At 34.4% G+C, this 15,600-nt stretch overlaps 1 protein-coding gene across 1 annotated transcript; it reads left to right on the top strand.

The window, feature by feature from the left end:
- Positions 1-6,274: 6,274 nt before the first annotated feature.
- On the top strand, positions 6,275-8,391 carry LOC129264051 (paired box protein Pax-1-like). Its single transcript, XM_054901925.2, has 2 exons — positions 6,275-6,948; positions 8,387-8,391. The coding sequence occupies exons 1-2, from the start codon at positions 6,285-6,287 to the stop codon at positions 8,389-8,391; spliced, it is 669 nt and encodes a 222-aa protein (XP_054757900.2). The 5' UTR covers positions 6,275-6,284.
- The last annotated feature ends 7,209 nt before the right edge of the window (positions 8,392-15,600 follow it).

The following is a 15,600-nucleotide window of genomic DNA, read 5'->3' on the forward strand; positions in this document are numbered from 1 at the left end:
TAAGTATGATAAGAAATGGTATTTATACTCTTGTTGTAGATGGACATGTTTGTCAAAATAGTGAAATATTATAATTGAATTAGTTTGATTTATGTATACTATCTTGCTCATGTACGTCTCTGTGATATGAAAGGAAAACCTTGTAAATATGTAAATTCAATATAAAGAAAATGATTTTTTTTGCAGTAATTATAAACCTGAATTTATTTCTTTAAGAATTATTTTGTAAAATAATAAAAAGAAGTCAGTTGAGAGAGAGAGAGCGTGTTTTTGTCCATATTATAATCTTGAGGAAACAAATTAATTTTTCGTTTCAATATTTAATAATTTTTTAAAACCATGTTTACGGATAATGCGTTGTTATGGGGGCTATTGTATTTTTGTTGCAATGATTTGTTGTAGTAAATGTTTTACTTTGTAAGACCCATGGAAAATCATTAGTAACAATCTATATATTTGCAGTTCGAATTGGATTCCTATATATGCGTAATTTTTCTTCGTCAATATACACTTTTCAAACTTTTGTAAGTTTATGGGACTTTTATTTACGAAAATTGAAACAACAATACCTTTGTTTAAAGTCAAATGGCATTTGCAATAAAAAGGGGGAAAACAGTTTGAAATTGGAACTTAAATTGCATTTTGTTCGCAGTGTGCCTTATCTTATTCCCTTTCCTTTGCATCATTCAATACTAATTACACGAATATTGGTTTAATTCAAAATGATTATCAAAGTTGTTTGACAACGTTGCATGCACTCATTTTGAGACACTGACTCAAACTGCTATACACGTTTTTAACATTATTGTAATGGAATTTTTAGTTCGTGTTAATTTTGCTCTCGAGTATTTTATGTAATGGAAATCCTAAACCGAATTCGATCGAAATTTCAATTGAAATCCTGTTTGTTATATGTTACCCGCTCACATAAATACATGAATAAAATTTTTGTTTATGAAATGGGCACGATTTTCTTTTGATAATGAGATGCCTTCGAGACAAAACAATTCCCCTTTTATCAATCCAATGATTTCATTCCAGTTAAGAACGACTATTTTAGTAACATATCTATTTCATTCTATTTGAGAAAAATCATTAAGAGCCACACACATAGACGATATTTCTCTCAAACTTGTGTTTCGGAAGTTTATAAAGCCAATTGGAGTACTATTTCTTGTGAATACTTCATAATTATTTTTCCTAATACTGCAGAAAGAGGCATGGAGATGATTCAACAAGTTCCCTCTTTTAACTTTATTGCCTATACAAGTCAGTCATATCTAACATTTTGTCTATTGTACTTAATTATAATATTAAAAGTACGTCGATTTGTATAGAGACGCTGGTATTATAATCCCTTTAACAAATTTTGCATGAAAAACAAGAACTTGCGTTTGATAGAATTTAAGACAATGTTTATTACAAACCTTGTCTCTCTAATATTTATTTCTAATATTTCAATATACGAATATTACAAATGTAATTTATGATTTTATGAGAAATTTCCCTCTTCTGTCAGCACCAAACTTAGCACGAAATGAAATCTAAACACAATGGACAATTGGCTGTTCAAACTGGATTAACTCTGTCCATATGCTGCCTAAAACCGCTGTGTAGATTCAATTTCTCTGTTATTATACTCGCTACAAAAAGTATACATTCCATAATGACAAGGAGATTTGTCTATCGTGTGGAGGTCTCGCAATCCGATGCCGAGGCTTGAGCGGGTCGAGCGAGGTGAGTGAGCGGGTTAGTAGCCGCGTGAAGTAACCGCTCGTTTATGAGCTCCCGACGACAGATCCCAGACTAAGGCAAGGTGAAGAGGCGAAAACTATGAAAACATCCAGAATTATACAATTAGTTCGAGGGGAATGAAGGGGAACAAAGGTGTAAAAGGGGGAGAGTTAAAAGCGATGAATTATCCGATATCATTCCGAGGAAATACTCGCTATCCATGTACTGATTCCTAATGATTAGAATAATACATTCATCACTGAAGTGTAATTTGACTCGTCCGAACCGAGAGAGCTTTATTAGCGGTACAATTTGAGATTCAGATTTGAAGAAAAAATAGGTCGCTGACTTGGAATTGCTGAAGTCCATTCATCGATAAAATAGTATGGAAGAGCTTTATACAAAACATAATAATTATGTATTTCAAGCACTCATGTAAATATGAATAATATTTCTACTGTTATTGTTTGTAATGCATAAGTTTATACAAGGAACCGCAATGTGGTAACGTTCAATAAACTTGTCTTTAAATTGTTGATTAAAACGATATATCAAGTTCATTAAGTTATAGTCACGAACATTGATAATGTTTTTTTCAATGAGTAGGTTTTACTGTGATCATGCATAGTGTTATGGGGTGAAAAGAAAGAAATAAAGAAGAGATATGACTGTGCATTGGAATATTGTGTTTGATTTGCATTATTTATAGTAAATGTATTTCCAGAGGGTGCTCGCAATATTGCATGCATCTACCCGTTAAAAATCATGTCAATTCCCTTCATTTCCTTTCCTTTGCAACGCTTGAAATACATTACCCTGCAGCCACTTGGCAAGATAATTATTTAACAACTCTGCCCCTACTTTCACTCCAAATTCATAAAAACATACCCCTAATCATTCCCTATCCAATTCTGCCCTTCTTGAAGTTTAAAGAAGAGCACGGGATCTAGCTTCTGCCAGAGTTTAGTTGATGGGTCTGGACGATATAGCACAATACCCGCCGGTCCAACCGCATTGACAGAGAAAACAAGGTTTTAGCTTCACCAATCGATAGGCAACACAGCGAGCAAACATTGTGTAGCTGTCATACCCCTGGGGATGAGGTTATAGCTCTGTCGTCTGCTAGCAATGCCAGTAGACAACATGTCTCAATGATCATGACAACTAATTTCTCTTCTCTTCATCTTCCATTCACGTTCCAAAGCAGTCCCAAACAGTTCTAGATGAAAAATAATTGCACACTCCCATCTACGCCGGATGGTTAATTACTATCTAAACTTATATGATATTCATTTTTCTTTTTAACGCAATGTTTTCAAACTTTTGGGTGGCTATTTCAAAATTGCATTTGAGAGTCTCTTTATGCTTAGAATGAGGACGAGAAGGGACTTGCTAGGAAGATACCTGTTTCATATTTTCACCGAATCCTCAGATGGAAAACTAGTGATGAAATGTTTTAATTAGAAGTGTATCGTGAATAGTAAATGACCGGTGTTACCGATCCCATTTTGTATCATATTCTCGTATAGCCAGCTGAGGACGCTTTCTACTCACACGTGTGTTTCACACAAAGACAGACAGGTTGCTTTACCATCAATAAGGTCTCATGAATATTAAATGTACTAACCCTATTATACGCCTTGTCAATCTCGTTCATGCGTACCAAAAGCAACCATGGAAGAACACACTTGCAACATATTCACTTCCACTCACTTAAAACTCTTCACTTTCGCTAAATTCTCTAGAGGAAAATCTAGAATTAAATGAATTATCCAGGTTGGATGGAAGTGTATACGACTTCAGCAGCGGCTGCATGCTGCTAAGAATGGGAAATACCCGATAGTTTGATGTCTGGCCCCCGGGTCTGGGGCGACGCAAGAGCTGCACGCGTCCGTATGAGCCGTGCGTGCCCTAAGAGATGTGTTACGATATAGGACTAATTGAATTGGCAAGTACGATTACTGGGTAATCCTTAATTCAAACATTTTCTCTCATCCGCATCCACAGCCCTTTGGGGGTCCCCGGGCAAACATGGCCGCTGACTCGAAGCCAGGCAATCATTCGTGACAATTCACTAGGCAATCCATGACTTCTGTCAGTTATTAATATTGCCTTAATCGTTTCGTTATATAGACAGCTTAATCAGGGGGGCGGGCAACAGATAGAGAATGGGAGATGGGTGACGAAAGGCATTGAAAATAAAAACTGTTAAAGAACACCAAACCTCCTCACAAAAACAACAACAGAAAAATGACGAGATTGATAGATATAGAGAGATAGACAGAGGCAGAGAGAGTCAGAGAGACAGAGAATGGGGTTGGGGTACATGGGTGGAGAGGAGAAGAGAGCAAGCAAAAACAAAACAAAAACAGAAGGAGCCAATAAGCATATATCTCTAAACAAAACAGTGTCATATTTCGAACAAAGAAAATAAAAAATGATAAGTAAGGATATACGACATGATTATGTAAGCGTTCTTCTTCTTCTTTTTTCTCAGACGTGTATTAAAATAAGACATTGGGGCCCAAGTTAAAAGTCACCTTTACAAAGACATAAATGGACCTCCGAATCAGTTGAAGCATGCTGCTAGATCTAAGACGCATGTCAGAATGGCTTGTTATAAGAACAAATAAAGGTTGAGGGGAAAAGATATTGTACAATCCAAGAGGGGAAAAAATGTTAGAGTGGGAGAGACGGACAGAAAGAGAGAGGGAGGCGGAGAGAAGCAGGGAGAAAGACAGAGGCAGGGGGAGAGAGAAAGAGAGAGTTCAATGGGGGAGAGGGGCAGATGAAAATGTTAAAGCGAAAATTTTATCCGGTATGCCATTTAAAGAAAAATCAATATTAATTGTCAGTCTGCAAGCAATGATACACATTTATTTCATTCTCATTCATCGCTCCATCGAGTGTATTTACTGAGCAAACTACAAACATTTAATCCATCGCCATCAGAAAATCACGGTAATGTTTGAATAGAATTATAAATACCGCAATTCAAGCTTTCAAATTCATTTACTCCCTTTTGTATGGTTTTTATAATGATTTTTGAAGCTTTAAACAGCAGCAAAAATGGGATGCAACTTATTTAATTTACTGTGAATTTTTAAGGAAAAAAAACACTTTCATTCTCAGCATGACTATATAACATCAACATGATCAATGAGGACCCAAATCAGTATTCCAAGATTTGATCTGATCTCAAATAATAAGTGTGTGCTTTAAAATGTTCAATGAACATGGACCAGATGGCACCATATCAATACGATTTAAATGTGTTACGAATTTACTTATGAATGCGTGTTGGATTTTACTCATTCCTTCCAAGCAATATTCTACATGACATCAAATAGCATAATGTTTAAGAATATCAAATTCCACACATATTTATCAATACTCCTTTGTTAAATTCAGAACTGATATTATTTAATTTTAAGAAAGGGATGGAACCAGAGGCTGGGAAAGCTTGATGATAATTGAGAGATAATAAATGGACCAAGCAGGTATAATAAAGTAATACAAAACTCACAGGGACAGGGGGGTTCTTCTTATTATTTGGCAACCAGTCAATTTGACAATTTTCGCCATCATAAATATTCTTCAAGTAAAAATAAAAATTCAAATAGTGATTTATTTGAACTTATTTCTCATTTTTTGTTCTTTTCTCTTTCTTTTTCTTTTTCTTTTATATATATATATTTTTTTTTTTTAAAGTAAAGGTTTGATTCAAGTCTTGTTTTAAGGAACGTTGAATGTATCAAGGACAACGAATGAAAACTAAGAATAGGATGATAGAGATGGATGGAGAAAGTAAAGATTAATAGGTTAAATTGAAGTAGAAAAAAGGAAGAGAGAGAGAATATAACGGGCGATAGGGTGTTAAGATTCTTCTTTCAAAATGATATTACGTAATTGAAACAATATAGGGTAACTTAAGTGTAAAATATGAGATCTTCGTTCATGATACAAATTTTTATTATGAGGATTATTAAGAAATACATTTAAACACACACAATTTCATGGATTTGTATTAATACTGTAATGTACAGAAATGCTTATTAAAATGATAAATATGTTAAGAATGTATTCGAATATAATAAGGAAATTTATATGGTAATATTTTTGTTTGGCTGGTTAATCCTATGGGGATAATCATTAGAATTTTCACAAAGTCCCATGGGAGCTCGAGGTCATTGATTTGGAAGTCGATTCGATGCGGAATGGTACTCATACAGCATTGAGTCGGAAACGTTCTTCACGTTGATCAAACAGACCACTGCCATTCTTAATGGCGTTCACCTCTCTTCATCTCTCTCTACCTTCATCCCTTTCTCTCTCACTTTCCTTCCACCCTCGGACAGTCAAAAGGGAGTCGTATTGCCGAGCTCGTCACACTCATTCGTCCATCGCCGTCGTAGCTCGCTCGTTCGTTTGCTCGACGTTCGGTCAGCTGCGCTCCATCTCATAGCATCCCCTCTCACACTCTCATCCGATCCATCTCATTCTCCTCCTCACACCCCTCTCATCCAAATCTACCAAGTTAGTGTGTAACCATGGCTTTTTATGGTATGTTTCCTCCAGAACAAACCTTTGGTGAAGTGAATCAACTTGGTGGTGTCTTCGTCAATGGACGTCCTCTTCCCAACGCCATCAGACTCCGCATCGTCGAACTCGCTCAGTTGGGGATTCGACCCTGTGATATCAGCCGCCAGCTCCGTGTTTCCCATGGTTGTGTCTCCAAGATCCTGGCCCGTTATAACGAGACTGGCTCCATCCTACCAGGAGCAATTGGTGGTTCTAAGCCCCGGGTCACCACTCCCAATGTGGTTAAGAAGATCCGTGAATACAAGCAGCGTGATCCAGGTATCTTTGCTTGGGAGATACGTGATAAACTCTTAGCTGAGGGAGTCTGTGACAAGTACAATGTTCCTTCAGTCAGCTCCATCAGCAGGATTCTCAGAAACAAGATAGGAAACAACACTTTGTCTCATCTTCAGCATCACCCATATGATCCTACCAAGGATTCCCATCGTTCATTCTATAACACTGCCCTGTATCCCTATCCTTGTGCCCCTGCACCTGCTGGAACCACTGCTTCTAAAGTAGCAGCGGCAGCAGCAGCAGCAGCTAACTCCTGTGCGATGAGATCATGGCCATCATCACATACTGTCAATGATATCCTTGGATTCAGACATCTAGGAGCTGGAGACCACTCAGGTAAGACACTTAAAGACAATTGTCTTTCATTATTTTGTATTTATCTCCCATTAAATATGTTCGATAATTATATAATCTGTGACCGCTTCAATTGAATTAGTATGATATGAATATTGAATTTGTTAATATAAATTAATAAATATAAAAGTAATAAATATGATTCTTCATTGTCTATTGGGATGCACGAAAATTTGTTGATAAGGTGTCATGATTTATTATTTGTTTAAGAATGTATATTCATATCCCCTTCATATTTTAAAGATATCATAATCAAAGTTATATGATTTGGGGATTTTTATTTAATTATAGATCATAATTTTTTTTTTTTTTGGGGGGGAGGGGCACATGCATTGGACTTCATCCTAAATTCTGAATAAAACAAAATCTAAAAAAAATAATATTAAGTTGCAAATTCATTGCTACTTATTTTTGTGCAAGTAATTTACACAGTTGCTATTTTAATTATGTTAATATTAAGTGAGAATAATTATCTTTGAATCAACCTCTTTTATCACACCCATAATGTCTTTAATTGACTACATGAACCTCGTAGTCATCACCGTTTGAAAGCTTGATTGCAATATGGTTTCCCTTCCTCTCTAACTTTACATATCCACCATAGCTCAAGGTATTATTAACAAGATTAAGTGGCCCATGTGTTTTTTAAAGGAAAGGGAGAAGAGTAGAGAGATACTCTATGGTTTGAATAGAGGAATGCCAGTGATACCTTTGCACTGACGCATCGCTTTATTACAAGGTGTGAGTATTTAGAAGAACCACGTGACTTGAAGAAATAAGGAGCTGCATACCCCTTGCGTGCTTTTCTTGCCTTAATGTTTACAATGCATGCTCTTAAGATGCGGGTGTATAGAGGCGCCACATAAGTCTCCCCCGATCACATGGATCATGAAATGACATAAAATCCTTTACTGTGTATTTTTAGTCGTCAATTTCGTCTAATTGACACAGAGATTCTGCCTGGACCGAAGTCTTAGCAAATTGGTATCTTGTAGCAATATGGTTTAAGAGCACGAAAAATCGATGGATTTGGACAAGTTTTGGTTGAGGGAAAAGAAGATTCAGCTGCGGGAAAATAGCGAGAGCGTGATGACAGTCAAAGTCGTATCGTAACTCACTTCAGAATCAAATCGTATTTGACTTGGCAGACAAATATATATACATACTTACCAGAGATGGAGCTAATGATTCCGACTAATGTCTAAAAGCTGACAACTTGTTTAAGTAATGAGAGAATCCATCTTGGATGTAAATTTAAGGGTTGTCGCTAAAATGATATGTCTGTTACTTGAGAAGTCACTTTTAATATTGAGAATAGAATGTCTGGTGGATGGTGCTCATGTGTCTACCAAATAATGGGAAATATGAGTTGCAATGATGAATGCTTATTTTTGAAAATATTTTTTTGGTTATGTTATAGATTGATATGGAGATAATTTTGGCTGATCTTTTGTACCTGTTTAAAATGTATCTGAATAAATTGATAGACTTATATACATGTATATTTAAGAAAAAAGGGATTATGATTTGACTTTCTCAAGTGTTCTGACCAAACACATTATTGATCTATCATACACTATACTGGATAATTTGATCTAAACCTTTAGTATACACTCTAAAACCAGTCAAATCGAACTTTAAGAGACGCTCTCATAGAGTCACTAAATTTCTATTAAAATACTAGTTATGATAAAAAAATGAAATGATTCCATTTTAAAATGACAAGATTTTATTCATTTTTGATGAGAAGCTATTTTTTATCGTTTTTTAAGTGCCTATCTGATAAGGTATATTTATTCATATATGAGCAGACTTTAGACTTAGAGTATGGTTTTATCTCTACATCATTAAAACTAAAGTGAAATAACACCAAGAGGAATACTATCCGTAAATCGATGCACGTCTATACATCTTTGATTTTCATGTACAAACATGATCATGGACTTGAAAATTTCTTTATTCAATAGTGCTTATTTTAGTCATAAACAATATATTACATTTTATTAATTTTTTCTCCCACCCCCCTCTCTCTCTTTAAAAAACCTCTAGCATTCTTAAACGATAGTAATTATAGAAAAACAGATAAGATTCCTCTTTTTTCTTTTTCTAAGCGTGTGCAGAAATAAACACTATGCACGGCCGTTCAATATTACGCATGTCACAATCGTGACGCGAGTCAGTGCCTATGTTGTAATGTTAACGATTCAATATTTCCTATAAAATACCTGCAGTCATTTTGTAATTTACATAGGTTCTGTAAGCATATCAATCAACAGATAGGACGAAAGCCATTACTACAGACCCTTGAATGAAAAGGGTATCATAGTTACCTCCGTTGACCCCTTAAGATTGTCACCACTACCACCAAGACACCAAATAACAAAAGACCATCTACCAATTAGGGGTGACGTATAGCAAGTCATGTGATATGAGCAATCACCTTCTTCCAAACCCTTTCTTCTTTGAATCTTACCCGCCCCATGTTAAGGGTTTGTTGTTGGTTCCCGTCGGGTCTCTTTGATACCATTGGACCTAAGTAGGAACAAGATAAACCAACAGGACCAAAATAAGGGGTGCCAGGAACAACGGGTTATCTGGAAAGCTTTGTTTGGAATAACACCGAGACTATTATGATCATGTTTTCATTGATCGGGACTGTTTGAAAACTTTGCCTCCCAAGCATAAACATGGATATCCGAGCTCCATATTGATGATGTAAGATACGGGATATACTGAATTAATTGGATGGTGCACCGTGTTTTGAGCAGAAGCAAATTGTGTAAAACATTTCCTTTATGTAATTCTGCTAGTGTTTCAGCTTATCTTTATTATAATGCTAATTTCATAATCATCATCACCACCACATTATTTGATAAGAATGTAGGCCTATATATTTGACTTTTCGCGTCATCATACCTACGATGGTAATATCAGCAGCAGCTGCAGCATTATTATTGGTGTTCTTCATACTGAGCGCACGACTATAACTTTTTTAATATTTTGTATTCCATATAATTTCATTTTAAATAAATGTTTCAATTTAGGTTAAGTGCACAATGCAATCAACACAAAACAAATTACATTTTTACATAAAAATGTACATGCCATTCATAGTTCATGTAGTTGTTGTAAATAAATCATAAATGAAATCAATTAAGCAAGGTAGTAACTAAAGAAATAACAGTAATAAAATCAACTCAACAAGCTTTGCTTTTAGGGGTACATTCATGTATGATTTTGTATATATTTGGTTTGTATATTGATTTTTTAAATGATTGAATAAAATTAATTGCATTGAACAAACGACAAAATGTTGAAATGTTGTCAATACAAAAAAGTTTAAAATAATAAAAACGACAAAATGTTGACATGTTGTCATTACAAAAAGGGTAATTAGTTAAGACAAGATTATCAATTTCGTAATTGCAGACTCCAGTCATGCTAGTAGACCAGTGCTGAAAAGGCAATTCATTTTATTGCATGGAATAACTTATCATTCATTAATGAGCAATTTGAATACAACGTAATTCATTATCGAAAAAAAGATATTCATATCATTCAATATTTCGGCGTTGCATATAGATACATGCACAAAAAAGCAAACAAACAACCAATTGTTGTTTTGTAAAGCAAGTGAAAGAATCGGTAGGAATTGGCATATGACAGCCATTTTTAATGCTAAAAATAACTAAATATAATAATGAGAAAGAGGGGAAAATTGCTATGTTTGAATTTTGATGACGGATAATTATATTAACGTTTCCATTTCCTAAGAAAATTCATAAAATATAATGCAAAGCAAACTTTCTAAATTAGCTGGTCCCCTAATTCAGTATCCCCAGCATTGCACAAAAACAGATACATATCAAACACAAATTTAGCCGGTTTGTAATAAAGTATCACGGTATTATGATTACTAGTCTAAAAAAATCATCTCGTTAAAGTTAATCATTAATCGTTTCATTAAAATATATATTGACAATTTTTTTACCATTTTTTAATTTACAAAATTTCCGGAGAATGGCCCTTTCCAGGTGTCTTTATTGTGACTCATGTACATGATGAATATTAACTTGATTTTTAAAATTCACTTCATTCCAAAACAAATAGATATATATTAATGGATTCTTCTTGATTTTCATTTTTTTATGTCAACTCATATTTATTATTTTTCAAGGCAAGTTTGTACGAATTTCAAAAATTATCAAGAGATATTGCATTGATCGCTTATCAACATGCTGTATTCTTCTGAGATTTAATAAAATTAGTACATTATCCATTATCATATAGGAGTACTATAATTCGTTTATTTTGATAATATGTAATGCAAAAGGATAGTAAACAAAAAGTTGAAATGATGAGACCATTGCGATAAATAGCCGACTAAAAGTATCTATATTTTACATGTTAAGATGTAAACATTAAGATGATTTTATCTGTAATAATAATAATATATACTGATTTATATAGCGCACAAACTATGTGCATATATTCTACTGCGCTGCAATTAAGAGCTGGTGAAATGCTTGAGAACAAAATTAGAAAAGGGGGTAAAGAAATGTATGGGAATTAATTGAACAGATAGGTTTTTAATTTAAGTTTGAACGTTTCTACTGATGGACAGGATCTTATTAAATACGGCAAACCATTCCATAATTTTGGGGCTGCACAGGCAAAAGCACGATCTCCCAAAGTTATCTGTGTATTATGAGTGGGGATATGAAGGAGCAAATTATCATGAGAACTACGCAGGTTGTGAGAGTGTCTGTGAACTTTTCTTTGTAAAAGCTCAGAAATATAACTGGGGGCTTGTATACGATTAACATAATCTTGAAAGATATTCGTTGGCAAACTGGAAGCCAGTGCAGATCTTTTAAGACAGGGGTGATCCTTGAAAATCTAGATTGACTACAAATCAACCGTACACATGCGTATTAGGCAAATGATGCAAATGATAACGATTACGTTGATACAAAATAAAAACCTGCATATTTTTAAAAATAAATTTGCCAAAAATTCAGATATCCGTTGAAGTCGATGTATTTTGTTCTAGAAAAATATTTCTTTTTATTCAATTGAATGTAATTTCATTTTACTTAAATCAATAAATTTTCAACTTGTCGTCCTCACAATATCAGAAATCAATGATTAAAAATCAAATCAATCTGGAGTCGACACCATGCATAATATAATGAATATGATAATCGTGGATTGGTGTCCCTTTTGTATGTTTTGATCTGATACATGCTATCAAGTCTGTAACGAAAAGGACATTAATAGCATGTGTGCTTGTTGCAAATTCCCGTACAATTTATTTTGAATATCAACAGATTTTAAACAAAAGCTTTTTATGGAGTCATTACTTTGATGAAAAAAGGGTATAGTCTTTTTTCTTTCAAAAATCATTGAGAAGAAAGTTTCGTTTTCACACTCTAGTAAGTTTTTTTCTTAAAGAAGGCTTCTTTTTCTCCCCCTTTTTTTGTTGCTTTCAATGCAAACATCCGTCCCTGGCTAACTCTGGCATGCCGTTCATCTTGTATTTCTCTTGATAAACTTCTTTTCGGGCTCCTGCGCTCTCGAAATGCCTAATTTGCAATCAGTCTTGGGCGAAGAAGGAGAAACGTAAGATAGGAGGTATTATTGTGTTTCGTGTCGTTCGTAAGCATGAAATAAGGGATCACATGCTGGTCTCTGCATGCTTCAAAACGGCTCGGGAAGCGGTCAAGAGTGCTAGTGTTTCTCCCTGGAACCGGGGCTGGGTATCGCAATGGTAGCGTCTTTCCTCGCGACTCGTCGCGCCTTCTAACCGACGGCCTTACACTCTACTAACTCATGCGGAACAAGTTGACACTCAAAAAGTCTCAGTCGCTTCGAACGAGTGCTGCGTGGCGTGTCGAATGAATGATAGAGAAGACAGAAAACTTACAACCGTATACTTTTGAAACATAGTCCCTACATACACCCCAAGAGTGAAAGAATGAGAAGAGAAAAAGAGAGTGAAGGGAAAAAATCCCTTGCTTGTTTTTTGATAGAATTTCAATTTAAAATTCTTTAGACAATGTTAAATTTGAGGTTGGGAGATGGCGCGGGCGAACGGTTGTAAACGGACGGGATCGAATCGGTGAGTGAAGGGTGTAACGTGAACCATCTTTTTACCCCTATACTCACTCCAGAAGGTCAGGAACAATTACAAATGTAAACCTATATAGCAGTCGACGAAGTGACTTCTCTATGCCTAAGGATTTTCTATGCTATAAATAATGAGGTAGAATGATGAGGGAATCTCAAGAACTAAACTAACAGCAGAAAACGAGTGGTTAGGGAGGTTTTGGAGTAGTAATTCGAGGCAGAAAGCACACAGAAGATTGGGTCTCAATTGTTTGCTCTGGAGCAAAAAGGAAATAAGAACTGTGACGTGATGCGCAATGAAGATGTTCTGGATAAGGCCTGTCTGTTAGTCGAAAGGGCGAAAGACAACTAGGCAATTTCTTCCTTGTTCTTGGCTGTCTAAATTTGAAAAAACCGTATCATAATTGCAGATTTGTTTTCTTTTCACTGGACAGGAAATAGCGCTGAATGCAGATAAAACCCTTCCTCAAGCTAGTACCTTTCGACATGTAATTCATAGTAATATAAAATCATATGGTGTATATACTACTGATGAAATGATCACAAGATCATTTCTGACCATAAATCTCGTGAAAATAATCATCCATTTCTTAGAATGCAATTGAGAAAAGATAACAATTTATTTCGAATTTGCCCTGAACGTTAATGTGATCAAATGAGAAAAATCAAAATCGATAATGCAAATGAGGTTAACAGTTAAACTCAATAGTGATATACAATACTGTAAGTCTCTAATGACCGAATAATGTAATAATGATTTTTCGGAACGAAATTAACGGTATAATATTATAAAAATGAAATAAACGTTTTAGCAAATAGTGTCATTCTTCGTAAGACATTATGTCCAGATATTGGGATATTGATGAATTAAAGGAGTGAAACAAGTCATCCAGATAACTCTATCGACAGCATGTATATATTAAAAAAGGACTTTAAATATCTACAAACATTTTGATAAGATATTTAATGAATAAATATTTTTTAAAGTCTTTCTCTATCGTTACATGATTTAAGAATATTGGATAATGTTGATCTTGGATTTATTTGACGATCTAAAAGTCCATTTTCATTGGGAAGCAAAGTGAAACTGTGCCTAAATCCACCTTTAACATTAAAACATTATTAACATAACAGAATAATCGGCAATGTCCTAACATTTTGAATACCCTTTAAAATACTATAGCCGGTGTCCTGTACTTATTTATAGATCAAATATATGAGTCATTTTGCTTCCTTTCTCTCCGGGGTCTCGTCTGCATTGTTATAGCTATCTCACAAGTCGCTCTAACATTTTCTCAATTTACATTTAATGACTAAAGTTACAGAAAGCGTTGAAAGTTTGATCACAAGGAAAGGTTTCGTTGGTGAATCTTTGCTTGCATTCTTGACATAATTATATTAGTCCCTAAGCAAAGGCTTTAAGAATGTATTTATCTTTCATTTTCATTTCGCAGTTTGCTGAAAATTTGGAAAGGACCATGTACCTATTCATGTATACGGTGCATTTTAAAATGTTGATTATTGAAGTGATGGATTAATGCAGCTTATATCTACCTGTTGTCAAGAGAACTTTATTTGCGTGAATCATAAAATGATAACGTCAGTTCTTAAGGAAAATTTATCATTCATTGAGGAAGGTTTTGTTTTTAAATCAAAGAAATTACGTTTATCAGATCTGCCTTCATGTAAAGAAAATATGTATTCAAATTTGCATTTTAGATGCATGGGGTTTCTTTTATTATCTTTCTTATGAGATGGTCATTTTTTGAGTAATATTAAATTTCTAATATTTTGTTAAATAATTGAATTTCGAAATATAATTCGGTAAAAGATTTATATTCTAGATTAGGCCTTATTTGAAAATGAAAGGAAAACCCTTTTTGCTTAAAACTTATTTTTAGTGTTATGAAAAGTCGTTCTAATATGATAAGAGTTATCTTATATCTGTTGAGGAAACGTGCATCGGAGTGTAAAATACATTTATCTATGCAACATAATTTTCACCAGATATTTTACCTTACTAATCTGAATATTCATAATTTGCAAAATGAGCTCTACGGGAAATTGTGTTTTACTCAAATCTTTCACGATTTTTCGGATAAGACAGAGGACTTTTTTAAAGTGGTCACTGACAAATATTTTCATTTTTTTTAAATGGTTGTTATAAGTGGCTGTACAATAATTTCCATATAGCTTAATCATCTCATAAATATATATGTTTTGAAGAAACAAACAATTTTATCTCAGATTTTGGTGGTTATTATATTAGATTATAACTACAGACATGACATCACAAGGTTAGTCAAATGTATCTATACACTTTAATATTTGATTTCTCCCTTGTTTCCATATATTCAAGTCACGGAAAGATTCCTTCTTTTGGACCTGGTATATTCTTGAATCTTCCACTCTAAACGTAAAATCAGTTGGAACGATTTATTTGCTGACTTAGTTCGGCGCAATTGAAATTTATTGAATGAGAGGTGTCGGAAAAGGCGGGATGTG

Source organism: Lytechinus pictus, chromosome 7 (genome assembly GCF_037042905.1).
Source record: "Lytechinus pictus isolate F3 Inbred chromosome 7, Lp3.0, whole genome shotgun sequence".
Lineage (NCBI taxonomy): Eukaryota > Metazoa > Echinodermata > Echinoidea > Temnopleuroida > Toxopneustidae > Lytechinus > Lytechinus pictus.

Bases quoted from the DNA above. Each gene is read 5' to 3' on its own strand.
- LOC129264051 (XM_054901925.2), top strand. From the start codon at position 6,285: ATGGCTTTTTATGGTATGTTTCCTCCAGAACAAACCTTTGGTGAAGTG.